We start from the raw sequence: 19,552 nt of genomic DNA on the forward strand, positions 1-19,552 counted from the left end.
ATGTAACGTAGCAAGAACACGAAATTTCATAGAACTTCCACAGTCTACCAGGACACTATAAAAGACCGACAACACCAACGCACACACTGGCCTGAAGGCAAAAGACTTTCGAAACGTCGTCCTCTACACTTATGTCTTCACAGCTGGCAGGGTCGCCGCCCATTCTACAAAGTTTCATTATGAATACTCTGCCTAAACAATCTATCAAAGAATCTTTATACCACACTTTAATGCCATACTAAAGTCATAGTATGATCACTGTGGTATGTAGTCTAAGACGAGTCTTAATTCAAAGTAGCTACTACTTACACCCTGTTCAAATGGGCATTTAAAAGTACAGAAAACTAATTATTGTTTCTAAATATTCCTTAATACAAAAGATATAGAATATTAATATTCAACAGTCAAATAAAATAAAACAAAATAAGGATTGTGTTTAAAAAAGCAAATCCAAACCTCTAGCGATATTTTAAAAAATAAACAAAACCAAGCCCAAACAAAAAATAAAATGCTGCACAGATCAAAAGTATCCTCAGGGTACAAGATATAATGTACGATGTAAAATGTGCTCCAGGATTTTAAAGGTGACTTTGGAAGTTGGACCTACATTGTGGTGGGGATGCACCATCTATTAGTCTCAAATAATAAATAGTGAACAGAAACAGAAATCAGGAGAACGAAATGTGGGTGCTCAAGCCCACAACGTTCCACATCTATATCACCCTTCACCGTCGTAAGACAGTTATGAGAAGGTGAATGCTCTCCAAAGTAATGAAGATGAAAAAAAAAAGAACAATTAATAATAAGATATTACCACTTGTGGGTAAGTAGGTGAGATAAATTTATATCCTGAAGTTGGCATTCCAGCTCCCATTATGGTTGTAGGCACTAATTAGTAGCCCAGTAGATAAATTATACTAGTATAGAGGGTCCCGACCAGTTATCTAAACTAATTGATATTTGTGAATTTATTAAATAAAAAAAAGAAAGTACAAAAGAGATATACAAATCAAAAACATACAAAACAATGCACAAGTCAATCAAAGAAATCCAGTATAATATAAACAATACGAGATTACAATTTGCTTGACAAAAGGATTATAATGACTTAGATGAAAAGGAATTAGAACACAAATTAGAAATAATAATTTAAAAATATAAAAAAATAACAAATTAAAAAATATAAAGAATATAAGAGAATACAAGTTGGACTTTTGATATTTACAATACATAACAACAAACACACAGAGTAGTTGTTAAGTTATTAGAACAACCTTCTCGTAACTGATGGTGCAGATTGGTGGTTCGTTGGAACGCCAACGATGGTAAAAAGTCTCTAGGCCCCAGCAGCTGGCTGTCCGCCTCAAGGTGGAGTAGTAGCTTATACCTGGCCTTAAACTGTATTTTATAGTACATCACTGGTACCTGTTCAGACATATATTGAATTTGGGAGAGCCAAATGACGTACCTGAACATCGTCGTTGTGTAATGAAATGTAAAGGCCAGGTGAATTATAACCGGAACTGGCACATGATACAGTATGGTTCTAGCCGAGATCGAAAGGACACGGAAAAGACGAGCCACCAGTTTCCATATCCTATCTGGTATCAGATATAGAATTAACGATTGGAGGACAGACTCCATTTGAGCTTGACACAACGGACAAGACTCGGTTGCACCGATATTGGACAAGTACAAATGTTTTCTTACCGATAGTACATTGCGAACGACGCGACATTTGAAAGACTGTAGATAACTATCAATATGGCACATCGTCACCCGACCCCAAATAATGCCCCATAGAAGAGCAGGATGATGTTGCTCTATCCTAATCGCCGCAACAGCATTAGCATACCATTCGGGAGGATCAAAACACATCAGTTTTTTCAGGCATAGCGATATACCAAACTCCTTGAGCCCTATGCCAAGTAAGTCGATCGAAGATGAGAAGGAAACTTGGTTCGAGTACATGGTATACCCAGCTCTCCCTCGTAAAGTGGCTTTAAAGACAATAGAGATATCACCTCAGTCTTACCACTCCACAGGAAAATGAAAACCTGTCACTCGACAGTGCGCGCATAGAATTTGTGAAGAAGAAGGATTTCCCCAACATACCACATCAAGGGGAGTATCCTTCTACTGATCACTTCAGCCTGCCAAACAAGTTAGCAGGGCCGTAGCAATAATCTTGAACTGTCAAACAGACACTTTGCACGACCTCCCCAGGCAGTCCTGGGATCCACAAGGAAGTAAATCCCAAAGTACTTGACTTGAGAAGAAGTCCATGAAAAACCAAATGGGGTGTCCACAGATGAGGTCCACTTGTCTAACCACCGAGCTTTAATCTTGGCCTAGTTTAGCTGGGCTGCACTGGCTTGAGATTAATCAATCACAATTTCCAAGTCTGAACGTAAAGATGTTTGGTATGACAGAAGAAGGTTCACAAGTTAGAGAGCAGGCACCCTATCATCAGCGTATACAAAACTGGTGAAAGTGGACACCCTTGACGAACACCCCAATTTATGTGAAAGGAAGCCATGACGCTTCCATTCACTAGAAGCCTGCTAGAAGAAGACATATAGAAGTGTCTTAAATAATGCACAAAAATTGGAAGAAAACCTCTCCAAAACATAACACAAGAATACAAAAATTTGTGGTGAACCCAATCAAAAGCCTTACTCTGATCGAGTTATATAAAAATCGCTGGAATATTTCTTTCTACGATATAGTGAAACAGGTCACGTAGAAGCACCATATTTTGTTGGATACTTCTACACTGTACTCCACACGTCTGAGTGCTGAGAACGAGATTTGGCATGGCAACACTCAAACATGTACACAGAACTTTGGACACAATGTTTGCATCTATATTTACGAGAGATATAGGTATCACGAGGAAATATCTTCCAACTGGGCAGAATCCTTACAAATTAATGTAAGGAATTTGTCCAGTGTGTCCAGAGGTATGGATCCCGTGTCAGACAATCATTAAAGTATAACAAAAAAAGTCCTACGATATATCCCACATGACGATATAATTCCGCTAGTAAATCATTAAGTCCTGGACACTTTACCAAGTGATATGGATTGGATAGCCACCCACCACTCACCTAAGGTAATGAGTGTTACCAGATTTTCGAAGAAAAATGGATCAAGGGTTGGCAAGAACTGTGTAATGTCTCGCCAAACTCTCATCCACAAGCGAAACCAAATACAACTGGCTGCAATATTTTTGAACTCGTGATGCGTTACATTCATTTGATAAGTGGTCTTCAAAGCCACAACAATAACACATACGACGCATGCCTGAATAATTTACCGCAATGGTAAACCCCTTTATCTTGATGAAATTCGGTATTGCTATTTTCATATTTATGCGTGCCCTACGTTTCTTGGTGGACACACCGGGTCTAGTCTGAAAGAATATTCATGTATGTTCAGCTTTTATTACATCGCCGTACTTTCATAGTTCCTTCCCTATGGCATCATGCAGAAGTTCAAACGACGCTGACCTAATTGTTAACCGAGTGATGTTCTGTCTGACGGGTTCGACCAGGACAGAAACACTTTTAAAGATGAAACTGGCGTTGCTCAACAACTATTGAGCGACGGCCGACGAAGATAACGTCGCAACATAACGCCCTCTACCGAATGTTGAAGACAGTCTACAACATTTCCTTCTAACAGTTTGCAGACGCTGATGGAAGATAGTCTGGCGGTACTACAAATCGGACCGACCGCGACGGGCCGAGTGGCGGTGTCCGTGCTGACCATCCCTAGACACAAAAACGGTTCGTAGGTAACGGTACATTCCCACACATACACACACACACACACACACGGAAAAAAATTACAATAAGAACTCATAGTAAAACAATAAGATGAACAATTACGAACACCATAATATTATCTTAACTCAAACTAAACCAAGCCAGTTGTTTAAACTGACTAGTATAACTCCTACTCGCTACCCATTAGATCCACTGTAACTACAGACTACCAATTTTCAAAGTCAAAATACTGACAGGTGTTTCGGTTTGAATCTCTGTCCACATTGCTTGGAAAAAAAAAAAAAAAGATAGCTGGGGTGCTCTAACAGTTTTCAGACATTAAACAAGTCTTTATACGACAAGGTGTTAATCCACATAAAGTAGTGCCAAGTTGTTCAAATTACCTTATTAACAACTAAAATAGTTATCAGAAACTTTCAGTAAAATTTCATTAATTTTTACTTCTTTATATCTATTTAATATATTTGTGTGTGTGTGTGTCCAAAATATTTAAATAATTATAAATTTAAATTTTGTTTATTAAATCCATTAAAATATTAATTTTTGCATCAGTATTTCAACATTAATAATAAGAGATTGTAATTTGTTACAAATTTTATAAAATCTGAATAATTGTGAAGTTATAATGGTTATAACAAAAAGGTATGACATTACTATTCAGATCATATTTTGGAAAATAAAAATATTTTCTTTTATCAAAAAAGATTTAGGTTGATATCGCTATAAATTATTTTAATTTCTTAATCTAAATAATCTACCTCCACATTAGAAATTGAAGCATTATCAAGTTCTAATTCTACCTGATACACAGTGTTAATAACACTATCAATAAACAATACAAATAGAATAGTTAACTCCAAGTGGAACTTCTATTACTTATTCAAATACCTAGTTATTGAAAAATATATAATTATGTAAAATGCGTAAACTTAGTATATATTTTATGTTTTTAAGAGCTAAATCTCTTTTTTTCCAGTACTATGAAAGAATAACAGAATTGTTTTATTAATTAATTCATAATACAAATTAAATATTTTAATAGAATTATGGTGTGCACTGTGGTAAAATCATGGTTTGAATATTCTCTATTTGTTACGGTTTCTTAAATATTCTGATACGGGCTGATTATTTTCTATTATCCAAAATGTGCGTTTCATATTATTAGCACTTATATTTCTAATTTTGTCAAAAAAATTTTTTTTAAATAAAATGCTAGGTTGTTTAATAGTTGTTCTTACTGAACTGTCCCCCGCTGATACAGCTGTAAATCACCGATTTATAACGCTAAAATTAGAGGTTCAATACCCCTCTGTGGACTCAGCAGATTGTCCAATGTAGCTTTGCTATAAGAAAAAAAAACACACACACTCATGTTGAACTAGAAATAAATCTGAATTTAATTGAAGATTAATGGCGTTTAGTAATAGCATACAGAGAGTAGTATGCCTGCAGATTTATACCGCTAAAAATAGATGGCTTTTCGTGTAGCTTTGTGCTTAAAAACCAAAAAAACAGCATGCAGAAAAGGAAAATATAAAGGAAGAATTTAGATTAAGCTTTTTGAGCTTTAATTAAAATATTAGTTACCGTTTCTTTAGATTGGTTAATAAGTTTAAATGTTTCTGAATTACTGGTTTCTTTTATCATGATTGATGTAAAAAAAAACGTTTTACAAGTTAAATCAAAATTACAGGTGACTTTATCAATGGGAAGTGTAACATTTTGCTTGTAATTCTTGAACATTATTGCTTTTGCTTGTTTGTTTTTTTAATTTCGCTCACAACTACACGAGGGCTATCTGCGCTAGCCGTCCTTCATTTAGCCATTTAGCAGTATAAGACTAAAGGGAAGGCAGCTAGTCATCACCACCCACCGCTAGTTCTTGGGTTACCCTTTTACCAACAAAGAGTTGGATTGACCGTCACATTATAACGGCCCCACAGCTGAAAGAGCGGTCATGTTTGATGCGACGGGGATTCGATCCCGCGACTCTCAAATTACGAGTCAAGCACCCTAACTACCTGGTCACACGGGGTCTGAACATTATTTTCAGTCCCCTGCTGGGACAGCGGTAAGTCTTCAGATTTATAACGAATAAAAGAGGTTCGATTGCCCTTGGTGGACACAAAAGATAGCTCGATATGGCTTTGCTGTAAGAGAAACAAACACACACATTATTTTTTAACTGATGAAACGATAAATCTGTACGGTATTTCTTTAATTTTATAAGGGGATAATTTAAATTTTATTCTTTAAGTAATTTTCGGGAATGGAAATTTTATGTACTTAAAAAATCAAATTTAAATTATTCTGTATAAAATTAAAGAAATACCGTACAAATATATCGTTTCACAAATTATATTATTAATGTTGAATTTTATGCAAAAATTAATATTTAATAAACTTAATAAATAAACTCTAAATATAATTATTTTGATAATCTGTGATGAATATAAGAATGTACTAAGTACGTATAAAAAATAGAACTAAGGACATTTTACTGAAAGTTTCTGATAAGTATTTTTAGTTGTTAGTAAGATCATTTAAACAACTTGGTACTACTATCTTTATGTGGATGAACACCTTATCGTATATAAAGACTTATTTAGAGTCTGAGAATTGGTAGTTACAGTGGGCATAAAGGGTAATGGTTAAAAGTTACATCAGTTTAGATAGCTGGATAGGACCCTCTATGCCACTATAATTTATCTACTAGGCTACTAATTGGCACCTTACAACCACAATGGGAGCTGGAATGCAAACATCAGGATAAGTTTATCTCACCTACTTACCCACAAATGGTAATATCTTATTAGTAGTAATTGTTCTTTTTTTATTTCTTTATTACTTTGGAGAGCATTCACCTTCTCATAACTGTCTTGAGACAGTGAAAGACGATATAGATGTGGGACATTGTGGGCTTGAGTTCTTACATCTCGCTCAACTAATTTCTATTTCTTCTTATTATTTTATCGTTTAATTTTGATTATTATATATCAATTTCTTCATGTAAGACTAACGAACGGAAATTTAGATTGATAGACGGTATATCCCACCACAATGAGAGTCCTACATCTGCAGACACCTCCAAAACCCAAAGTATATTTTATTTTACCTTTATAACCTAAATCCTGGGGTCCGTTTTGATTTGTGCAGCATTTTTGACTTTCATTTGGTTTTGTTTTGTTTTTAATTAGAAAACATCATTAGTTAGAAGTTTGTATTTGCTATTTTTAACGCAATCCTTCCTTTTATATATATAAAGGAAATGTGGGGGAGAGCACACAAACGTCTTATACACACAGCTGGCCAAAATTTTAAGGCCAATGAACATAAAGAACAAATATGCATTTTGCGTTGTTAAACTCAACCACTTATTTGAGTAGAGCTTCAAAAAATGAAAATAAGAAAAAGGGAAAATAAAAACCTTTTATAGCATTTAATAGGGAAAATGTGAACACTCTGAAATTAGCTTAAATACTAGCTAGTCAAAAGTTTAAGACCATACTAAAAAGAAGTCCTAAACAGGGTAGGAAATGACCAACAAGAGGTCTCAGTAGTGAGTTGCACGGCTGTCATTGCGAATAATTTCAAACATTTGCTTTGACATGGTCTATATATAAGTGTTTGCCATCCACCCCGAAACATTTCAATGGAATTCAGTTCGGCTGAACACGCTGGATGGTCCAAAAGAATCACGTTATTCGCCATGAAAAAGTCCTTTTTCCTGCGAGCATTGTGGATTGCAGCGTTGTCCTGCTGAAAGATCCAGTTCTTTCCACACAATCGAGGGCCTTCAGTCGATAAGGATGCTCTCTCCAGCATACCAATGTAGCCAGCTGCTGTTTAACGCCCCTGTATAACCTGAAGCTCCATTGTTCGATGGAAGGAGAAAGCACCCCAGATCATGATGGAACCTACTCCACTGTGTCGTGTAGAAAATATCTCCGATGGGATATCTTTATCGTGCCAGTAACGTTGGAAGCCATCTGGACCATCCAGGTTATATTTTTTATATCAGAGAACAAAACCTTCTTCCACTTTTATACGTCCCATATTTGGTGCTTCTTAGCAAAGTTTAACCGAGCTGTTTCGTGGTGTGGAAGGACGCGTGGCCTTTGAAGACGTTTACGGCTTTTAAAGCCTTTCTCTCGTATATGCCATCTTATTGTTCTTGAGCTGCATGCTATGTCTGTAATGGCCTTAATCTGGTTCGACGATCAGCTAGTGTTTTGCCGAAAAACCCGTCGAATCCTCCTGCTCAACGCCGGCGAAATTTTCTTGGGCCGATCACTTGAAATTCTCGTTCTGTATCCCTCAGGATCTTTTAATAAATTTACAACAGCGATGGCACGTTGAGAAAGACCTTGCTTTTGCAGATTGAAAATTTTTCCACGTTCAAACTCTGTTAACGTTTTAGCCTCTGCCATGTTCTTACCCAATGTAACATAGGAGATGTCAGTGAGAGATGTTGACAACGCTAATGGTTGAACACAAATGATTAAATTTCATTACGTGATGACCGATTAACGCTTCGTTTCAGTATGGTCTTAAACTTTTGACCAGCTAGTATTTAGGCTAATTTCATAGTGTTCACATTTTCCCTATTAAATGCTAAAAAAGGTTTTTATTTTTATTTTCCCTTTTCTTATTTTCATCTTTCGAAGCTCTACTCAAATAAGTGGTTGAGTCTAACAAAGCAAAATGCATATTTTGTTCTTTATGTTCATTGGCCTTAAGATTTTGGCCAGTAGTGTATATCTTACATAGCGTGCTAGCACCGTATGCAAAGGAATACGATGAAAAGAAATGGCCCGCAACTACTGCAATAATACATAAATTCAGATGAAGTTAATGCAATAACAACCACCATAACTGATACGAAGACCGTTTCTTGAGTTACACCCAGTTCCTACTTTGACGTGTGATTTTACAACTTGGCACGTAAGTTTGTTATGTGACCAATGATCATCAACTAATTAATAATGTGCAACAGTGTCGAAGAACGCTAAAAGACGGAAGTTGAAAATGGGTTACAGAAAGCACTACTACTTTTTGTCGCTACCTCATCGTACAAAGTCATCCTGACCATCACACAATGTACACTATTTTTAAAATATCACATAGTAAGCTCTTAAACCTTTTGTGTGGTAATAATGAATACTGTAATAACACGTTTAAAATGTGTGTGTATGTTTTCTTGTAACAAAGCCACATCAGGCTGTCGGCTGTGTCCACCGAGGGGAAACGAGCCCCTAATTATAGGGTTGCAACTCCGTAGACTTATCGCTGTACCAGCAGGGGGGAGCGACGCATTATAACATCAGATGTGTGAAGATTAGAAATTTTTGCATTATTTATCATAACATCCATTCACATTTTTTTCAAATTTATAAACTGTACAAAGGACGCATACCTCAGTTTATATTATTATGACAAATATAATGTAATTTTATTTTGCCAGAATACCAGTGCTTAAACGGTTTGTATCAATTTCAAGATCAAATACCATCCGCCATTTAGGTTGTGTAACACAAATATAGAACGCCTGGTTGTATATGTCTAGTCCTTATTTCTTACAAAGAGTCAGCAAATGATTATTATACACACACGAAGAGAACGAGTTAGATAGCAATTGTGTTATATTACGGAGATAAGAGGTTCCTAAATTGTGGTTCTCGAATCATAGGCATTCTCGGAAAGATTCCATAATTACGGGAAGGAAGTGTTTGTAGATCCTGGAATAAACCCGACACCTTAAAATTCGTCTGTGTTAGCAGGAAGAATATATATAAGCTCAAAAGCGTAAAACGCGGCTTTATATGAGTTATGATCTGAAGTGCAAAAATAGATTTTTTACTTTGGAGATTTACGCATCGTAAAATGATACAATGTTTGTTAATTTCTCTATGAAAGAAGAAGAGCGCTTGATGGAGTTTCTTCCCACGGAACGTGAAAGGCAGAGTTCTAAAGAAATCCACTATTAGGATTTTAGATTCGGATAACTAGAGAGTACCCAAAACTTACAGCCAAATAAGTTAGTTTTCTGATCTGGTCTGTTAATACATACCAGTCTGAGACTGAATTTCTATAAATGTGCAGCCATGAAGCAACAGGAACGCAAATCCTGAACTAAAACAAAACCTGACGTACACAACACTTATAGCTGAAGAACGTTTCTCCCAAAAACAGGAACACCCATTGCACTAAAATGTATCAAGTAAATACTAATATGAAAGGAGTTTTAGAATTTTGAGACCATTGACTTAAGCATTTAATAATTATCTTAGTATAAACCACAATAAGAAGGATTTTATTTCAAATGAACAAATTTCAAGACAGGTCTTTTTTCTTCTTTTTTTACTACTCGGCAAATAAAAAAAAATTAACTGTGTTTTTCAGAAATGAGATGAAAAACAAATTATTAAATATTAAATAACTGCAACTTCAGAATTAGTAATGACGAGTGGAAGGCTTCACGTGTATATTATTTATTTAAAATTCATAAATTGTTCACAAGATGACAATACGATCTTTTAATCTTCAGTGATTTGTCGATTCTGATAAATTATCCAAAACTAAAACAAAATGTTCTTACTTCAAGCCGCTTTATATTATATTTTATATATAGAACTTACTAAACTATAGTTTCTGATAATTAAGAAAACAACCTTTAACATAATATGTACGTTGAAACCAAATATTACTTACATCCTCCCATAATGTGTCATCAAATGATATCATCCAGAAGAGCTTGGACAGTGACTGCATATTGCTTTTTGTAAATGATGAAAAAATACAGTCATCTGAAATCAAGATTTGGAAGTTACAAGATCAGCTGTATAAAACCGCTAATGTGCATCTTAAGAAAGTTTATTCGACTATACTTTAATGGTTGATATTATAGACAGGTAGAAAGAATTAAATCCATGATCACTTCCAATAGAGGGCTTCTTTTCTTTCACCTTGTTATAAATATAACTATTTCATTCTTTCACATTTTTTCTTGCGCCTTCCATCTAGCAATCAAACAACGTTAAAAATAAATACGTAACTCCCATTTATCATTCGATTAATCACTTGTCATCAGTTATACCCGTTTTAGGTTAAGCAAGTAAATCCTGCAGGGAATCAAAGTCAACTCTAAACACGACACATATAATGTATATTCCGCCACTATAAGAAACCTAATTTCATTCTTTCCAATTGTCCTTATCTAAGATTATTAATAAAAGGTGGAACTCCTAGAAATCGGTATAGCTTAGTGACAAGTGGTGAATCGAACGATGGAATGGCTTCATGTATAACTTTAGTGTTTTAAAACATATTGCTGAGTAATTCAAATAAAGATAAATAAAAACAATCCTACATATTCTTAAAATATTTTAAACTATACGTTAATTGTGGTAAGTGAATGATAATAAAAAACAAATGGAAATAACAATACAAAACTTTAAATAAAAAAATACATCGCCTAAAGTAAATCATGCTTAGGCCCTACTTTAATAATCATCTACACGTAAAAGAGCTTCAAATATACGTACTTTGATAGTGTTGGAGAATAGAAAAGTTATAGATGTATTTACTGCAATAATCAACTATGTGTAGGAAAGTTACCGATACAACGTGTAGAAAAGTAGAAGAGTCACAAGTATATTTATTTCAGTAGTTAGCTAGGTTTTGGAGAGTCAAATGATTATATCTTACTAAACAAGCAGCTAGTATACTTAGGAAATACGTTACAGTGGTATATCATTTATAGGAGAGTTGACGAGTTATGAATTTTCATACTTTGGTAAATCATATTTTCCAGAAAATTATACTAAACAGAGTTTTAAACAAATCAATTCCAGTGTCATCTGTAGATAAAAAAAGAAATCAGACTTAAATGTTGTTGTAAATACTAATCTACTATTTTACTGTATTATCACTTTCATTAAGCAGAGAATGCTGCTACAGAAAGGGGTGTCTGAAAGAATTGTTTTCATTAAAACCTACAAATGCCTAGAAATACACCGTACTAAATTATAAAAGCATATATGTTATTGTTAACACTGGATAAGTAAACAAAAGCTTACTTAGTGATGTCGAGAAAACCCACTTGTAGAGAAATTTATATGCAAAACGACTCGTTTGGGTTGAGAAAATATTTTCCGTAGAAAAGCGAACAACGTTTCGACCTTTTTCGGTCATCGTCAGGTTCACAAAGAAAGAGGTAACTGACCGGAAGCTGACCACATGTTTGGAAGGGGTTGTGTAACTGAGTGTCGGAATGTAGGGGGGCGGTGTTAGATGTTTGAATATACAATTTTATTTATTTTATTATATTAATATAGGTATAAAGGCGTTCCTTTACATTGGTTTATTTTGGGTTTAAGTTGTTGTATAAGTAAGGCTTCTTTAATTTTGCGTTTGTTTATGTTTGTTTCTTTATTTAGTATTTGAGCGTTTTCTATGGTTATGTTGTGTTTATTTGACTTGCAGTGTTCGAAAACGTGTGAAGGTGACTTTTTATGTTCTTTGAATTTGGTTTCCAATTTTCTACTTGTTTCTCCAATATAGAAGTCGTGGCAGTTATCACATTGTATTTTATAAATAATGTTGGTGTGGTGTTTGTCAGTGTAGTTTTTACATAGTATAGACCTCAGTTTTGTGCCTGGTTTTTGAATAAATTTGGTATTAACTGGAATGTTATATTTTGTTACTAATTTTTGCCAAATGTTGGTTATTTGTTTGCTGATGTCAGGAATGTATGGTATGCAGCAATATATGGTTTCGTGATTTTTTGATTCGCGAGATATATTTACTTTTCTTGGTTGATTTTGCTTTCTGTCTAGGTGTGTGCGTATAATGTTTTCTACGGTTTGTGGAGGAAACTTATTAATGTTGATGAAGTATTGTTTTATTTTGTCTAATTCATCGTTAATTTTATCTGGTGAGCATAGTTTTATGGCTGTGTTTATTTGGTTTCTTAGTATGTTGAGTTTTTGTTTTGTTTCATGTGCTGAGTCCCAAGGAATGTATAGTCCAGTATGGGTTATTTTTCGGTGGATTTCTGTTTTAAATTGTGTGTTGGTTCTTGTAATTTTGAGGTTAAGAAACGATAATTGATTGCTTTTTTCCTGTTCACATGTGAAGTTAATTTTGGGATGTATAGAGTTAATGTGATTGAAAAAATTAAGTAGGTGTTCTGTAGATTTGAATCCCGCAACCGTGTCATCTACATATCTGTACCAGTATAGTGGTGGATGTAATGCTGTGTTAATTGCTTGTGTTTCAACTTGTGTCATAAAAATATTGGATAGAACTGGTGATACTGGGTTGCCCATGCTCAGGCCATTTGTTTGTATATAGTTGTGGTTGTTGAACATGAAGTTTGTCTTTATCGTGGTGAATTCTATGAGGGTTGCTAATTGGTTGCTGGGAATGTCTATAGTTGGGTTAGGGTCTCGGATATAGAGTTCTAATGCTATCTTGCAGGCTTCAGTGGTTGGTACTTCTGTAAAGAGGGATATAACATCGAAACTGGCCATTAAGGCTTTATGATTAAGTTGATTTAGATTAGACTTGAAATTAAAAGAGTCTTTGATGAATGAGCTGGCTGATATTACATATTTGGAGAATGCCCATGCTATGTATTTACCAAGATTGTAATTAAACGATTCATATATGGACAGCATTGGTCGTAATGGACAATCTGGTTTATGAGGTTTGGGGATGCCGTATATTTGTGGTGTTCGTGAGTCGGTTTTACGTAGGTAGGAATAAAGTGTTTGTGAAATTGTGTTGGCTTTTTTCATTTTTTAGTAGTAATTTGTTTAGTTGCGTCTTCGTGTGTCTTTGTTGGATTTGTGTGTATTGGTTTAAATTTGTTCGTGTCTGATAGGATGTTTTTCATTTTTTGGATGTATTCATTCGTGTTCATTATGACTGTAGCGTTACCTTTATCTGCTTTTAGAATTTTTATGTCTTTGTCTTGTTTTAGGTTTTTAATGGAATTAATGTCTCTTTTTGTAAGATTGTTTTTTAGTTTTCTGTTTTGTGAAATTATGTTGATGGTTTTGCGAGAAAATTCTTTGAAAAAATCGTTTAAGATGTTATTTTTAGGTGTTTCTGGAAAATATAAATTTTTAATTTTATCTGGGAAGTTTGGCTCTTGAATGTCAATAAAATTGTGTAAGTTGTCTTCTTTCTGTTGGTTGTTTTCTTGTTGTTTTTGTTTTCTGTAGAAAGTATCACAAGTCTCCTGGCTAGATCTTCTAAACATGTTTTGATTTCTATAGTTGGTATGTATCTAGGTGCTATTGCAAAGTTGAGTTCTTTGTTCAGTAGATGTATCTCGTCTGTGTTTAATTGTCCGTCGGATCTGTTAATTATGACAGAAAGGAAAATCAACCAACAAAAGTAAATATATCTCACGAATCAAAAAATCACGAAACCATATATTGCTGCATACCATACATTCCTGACATCAGCAAACAAATAACCAACATTTGGCAAAAATTAGTAACAAAATATAACATTCCAGTTAATACCAAATTTATTCAAAAACCAGGCACAAAACTGAGGTCTATACTATGTAAAAACTACACTGACAAACACCACACCAACATTATTTATAAAATACAATGTGATAACTGCCACGACTTCTATATTGGAGAAACAAGTAGAAAATTGGAAACCAAATTCAAAGAACATAAAAAGTCACCTTCACACGTTTTCGAACACTGCAAGTCAAATAAACAAAACATAACCATAGAAAACGCTCATATACTAAATAAAGAAACAAACATAAACAAACGCAAAATTAAAGAAGCCTTACTTATACAACAACTTAAACCCAAAATAAACCAATGTAAAGGAACGCCTTTATACCTATATTAATATAATAAAATAAATAAAATTGTATATTCAAACATCTAACACCGCCCTCCACATTCCGACACTCAGTTACACAACCCCTCCCAAACATGTGGTCAGCTTCCGGTCAGTTACCTCTTTCTTTGTGAACCTGACGATGACCGAAGAAGGTCGAAACGTTGTTCGCTCTTCTATGTAAAATATTTTCTCAACCCAAACGAGCCGTTTTTGCATATAAAAGCTTACTTATTCTAGGTACAAACCTATGTCGGAGAGTAATTTCTGGATGTTTCTTTAAAGAATGTTTATATAAAGATTTCAAGCATACGTGAGGCTAAAACCTGTTTCTTGTTTTTTTCTGAATATTCGCTCAAAGCTGCTCAAGAGCCACGTGCACTAATGTTCCTTATTTTTGAATTGATGGGGGGAAAACGGCTAATAAAATGTCACTCTTATAAATTTCAATTCAAACTGACACTTCAACACTTATTTATTATTTAATTTAAAAAGTACATGAGCTATAAGAAAGTCTAGTCTATTTTTGTCAGGTGTTTCTATTTACTATGATATATTCACAAACGAATGAAATATTTTCAAAATGTTGTGTGTAACCCCTCCCCCACTTCCTGTTGGATGAGAATGTGCCACGTTAAGACTAAATAGAAAATTTCGGGCTTATACAACAAGTGCAGTTTTTAAAGTGAAGTTTAATGTTCTCACTACGTTTAAAAATGTAAATATAAAGAAACATTGGCTTCTTTTTTATTTTCCCCAGATTTTTAAATATTTTTTTCTTAAACTCCTACGAAATCCGCTATACCAAAAATAAAAAGAAAGGTATTGAACACTACGTACCAATAACTCTGCTAAATCATATTTTTATGAATCTCCTCGACATTGCTGAGCCATAAAAGCAGAACTGGCACATATTCGTAACGATTTCTTATAATTTTCAGTTTTAAGTAAGAATTTAGATAGATCATCAAATAACATTCTTCTACCAAGATCGTTTTGAAGGAGATGTTCAATTAGAGGTTCTGCTGGCATAATCCATGTTTCTTGTTATTAGAATGATGTTTTAACATACCATTAAATTAATATTAAGTTGTTGTTGTTTTGAAGTAAACATAAAGCTACACAATGGGTTATTTGTGCTCTGCCCACCACGGGTATCGAAACCCGGTTTTTAGCGTTGTAAATCCGCAGACATACCGATAAGCCACTGGGGGGCTAATATTAAGTTATGTTTGGTTGCCTTCGAGTGGAAATTATCATATAACTAGATAGGCTATAGAATATTGTGATACTTGACTTTTTAATAATTTTGAACACATGATTATGTAAGTATAAAAGCCCATGAATAATTTAAGGTTAGAGCTCGTTGTTTCCTTTCGATATATTTTTACATTATAAAAATATTAACAAAAGTAGTTATATCTGACAAGAACAGTGACTATTACACGCCGTTAAGTTGCTGTCAATTAATTTATTACAAGTACTGAGTCACTATCAGTTCACAGCTGTTAGCTACTATCAATTATTTTTACGCATACATTTTGTCACCATCAAAGTACTTTATGCAGTTATAAGGCCGTTGTCAACTATTTTACGTATTTGTAGAGACAGTATTTACGACTTTTATGCAGCTTTTAAGTCACTATGGGCCTCGGCATGGCTAGGTGGGTTAAGGCGTGCGACTCGTAATCTGAGGGTCACGGGTTCGAATCCCCGTCGCACCAAACATGCTCGCCTTTTCAACCGTGGGGGCATTATAAAGTGAGGGTCAATCCCATTATTCATTGGTAAAAGAGTAGCCCAAGAGTTAGCGGTGGGTAGTGATGACTAGCTGCCTTCCCTCTAGTCTTACACTGCTGAATCAGGGACAGCTAGCACAGATAGTCCTCGAGTAGTTTTGCGCGAAATTAAAAAAAAGTCAATATAAGTTATTTTTACGAATTTGTCTAAGACTTTTACGCAGCTGTTCAGCCACTGTCAGTTATGCTTACAAATTTATTGAGCCATTATCTAGATCTTAGGCATAATTCTCAAGTATTATTCTATTTACATAAAACTATTGCTCTGAAGTATTGTAGACATAAACGCGCTATATTTGTTATTAAAAAACATATGAAAATCATTGTATGTATACATATATACATCATATGTTGTCTAACATCCTTTCCTAACACTACTATAGAAGCTATGTTCTATTTAGCGGCTACATCTAATTTTCTGATTGGTTTTGAAGTAAATAATTAAATAACGTTCTTGTTCACGCAAGGTCTGATTGGTCGTAGTGAAGACGAAACTTCAAAGAGCAAATTTTAAAATTAATTGCTGCGTTCATTAGACCTAGATCACGAACCAAGCGAAATCAGATTGTCACCTGCATACTATTGTGCACACTTGTGACAGCATCTGGCAATACAGAGTTAGGTTCGTATCATAAGTCTCAACAAAAATATGTCTCTGTGGCTGTTGGTCTCCGGTTTAAAAAATCCGCAGATAAATCTTATACAAGAATGAAAATAGGGAATAAAAACTAGTATCAAGAAAAGTCCAAGTGTTTAATATTTATAAGTTACACGTGTATTAGTAACTGGTGAAAATGTTGTTTCTTGCGTGGTTTGTTGTACAATAAGTGAACCTCAAAGCTTTCAATTCATAACGTTTAGAAGAAGATATACTAAGAAACAACACTGTAGAGGCCTACATTATTCTAACAGTCCGTAATATTTTTACAAAGATTTTGCTGGGCTATGAAGTGATAAATGTTGATAACTACTAGAATAAATCTTGAACAATAAAGTATGCCTGTGATGCAGAACGCTACATAACAGCAAAATATTCATCTACCGTAGTCCAGAAACTTGAGCAATGAAACAGTGAAGGTACCCAGCTAATGAAACAATTCATTCTAATTTTTATGAACAGAGATTTCATAAAAATATATTTAATTAACTATACCGGTTGCCAGGTTGATTTTTAGTCTCTCTTTAAGTACATAGTTTGCTTTGATAAGAAGTTAATGTTAATCGCTTCTGTACTTCAGAACTTCATGAACCATCAAATCATTTTACACTAATAGTTTAATAGTTGAGGTCATTAAACATGTCGCTGTGTTACAGAATTTTATGTACTAGTAAAACATGCTCTGTTGTTGATCTAACAGTCGGTATACTACTAGCAGTGTTAACAGCACTGGCGAAAGATCTAAAAGAAATGAACATTAGAAGTTCCCGATAAAATATCGATCCGTTAAGTAATTGACTTGATAGTTAAACGAACTTTGGAAATAAAGGGAACATTGGTCCTTACACTGCCGACATACGATCTCAACGCACCTTAATTAGAATTGTTCAAAATCTGGTGAAAGAATATAGATCTTTTCAGAAGAAACTTTAAAATCTAAACAGACTTTAGAAAAATAACCAACACAAAAAGTCGAGCTTTAAAAGCTCAATAATCTGAACGATTAGTACTTACGGAGAGAGTGTATTTTCTTTCAGTACATACATAGATCCTAAAATATCTTGTTAATGCAGTATCAGAAACTCCAACGTCGATATCAGTACACACATAATCTAGTTGCATGGTGCTAAAACAAATTATAGGAGTTCCTCCAATTGTGATGCTTTAAAACCATAATTAGTCAGGTAAAAGACCAGCAAACTTCAGAACGTGCTGTTGGTGGAGCGGGAAAGTGAGGGCTCCGCTGAAAGAACCTGAGTCCCTCTACAAGGCGTCTTGATAAAAGTCACGTGATACTACAGTTTGCTGGCATCATATCTCCAGAGAAACCAATGTTTTGGACGTAGTATAAGATTTTATTTTTAGGATTCTAGCTCTGTTTTACATTTCTAGCTTATTCTTAATTGAAAACAAAGAACTTGATAAGAACTCATAATGTTTTAATTAGGAGTCTCATTTTTTAGTTTCTAATAAATAACTTTAAAATATTACTTTGCTTCCCTAAAATTAATATAGAAAAATGCAATTCCTTTTAAATAAAACTTGGTTAAAACTAACTTCAGAAAGTCATTGAAGCGTGTAATGAAACTTGATCTTAAAAAGACAAATATTTCAGTTGAATAATAGGTCATTCATATTATAATTAATGGCACTATTCATAATAAACTTAGGAATTGAATGTAACTTCACTAGATTCATTAGGCAGAACAAATATTTTCCCCAAAATGCGAACAACTAGTTTCTTTGTAAAACTTTAACGCGTAGAAACAAATATATACGTATATATACGCGTTTATAACTTGTATCATTAAGATGGCATATCATCACAAAGCTTACCAAAATTAAAGGCTAACTTTGAAACACATTAACACGTAGAATTCAACAACTAACATAAATGTTTAGGTATGTTTTATTAATTCATTAATCGAAGATGTTACATAATAATGCTGGTTATAGAAACGATAATAATAACCTGATAGTTATAAAAAAACGATAGGATGTTAAAGTTTGTAGTTTGTAATGGAAGCTGATAGAATATTAAATCTCCATTTGTAGATGTAAATGCAAATATATCGTGTGTGTAAATAGGATGTCATATCAGGTAACGTAGACGTTGGCATTATTAAATATTAACACTTTTACAAGTGTTAGGAATTACAATTTGAAGATTATAATCACAGATATAGATACGGTGTTAAAACTGATAGCAGTGGAAAACATAAGGTACAAAACTGACGTTAATGCAAGTTAAATAATGAGTTATTACCGTTGTTAGCAGCCGGAGACAAATGTCTGTGTTATTGTAATCAATCTTGTTATCGCCAAACCACATGCAAATACGTTAAGTTACAAGGTCACCTTCTGCCATGTTTTAACATGTAAGTGAAGTTTAAAAAAAACAAATGAGAGTGTTAGCTTGTATTCCAATT

At 34.1% G+C, this 19,552-nt stretch overlaps 2 protein-coding genes across 3 annotated transcripts in view; one reads left to right on the forward strand and one right to left on the reverse strand.

Annotated features, from left to right (window-relative positions):
* Positions 1-18,357, reverse strand: part of LOC143239703 (calcium/calmodulin-dependent protein kinase kinase 1) — a 116,386-nt gene extending 98,029 nt beyond the window's left edge. Inside the window, exons 1-2 of the mRNA XM_076481094.1 lie at positions 18,138-18,357; positions 10,503-10,597 (exon numbers count right to left, since the gene is read on the reverse strand). Of these exons, the coding sequence (XP_076337209.1) occupies positions 10,503-10,512 (10 nt within the window). The 5' untranslated portion in view covers positions 10,513-10,597; positions 18,138-18,357. The remainder of the gene's footprint in view (positions 1-10,502; positions 10,598-18,137) is intronic.
* The window catches only part of LOC143239705 (apoptosis-inducing factor 3-like), a 146,191-nt gene that overhangs the window by 13,100 nt on the left and 113,539 nt on the right, over positions 1-19,552 (forward strand). The window lies entirely within an intron of this gene.

The sequence above is a fragment of the Tachypleus tridentatus genome, chromosome 13 (assembly GCF_004210375.1).
Source record: "Tachypleus tridentatus isolate NWPU-2018 chromosome 13, ASM421037v1, whole genome shotgun sequence".
NCBI lineage: Eukaryota > Metazoa > Arthropoda > Merostomata > Xiphosura > Limulidae > Tachypleus > Tachypleus tridentatus.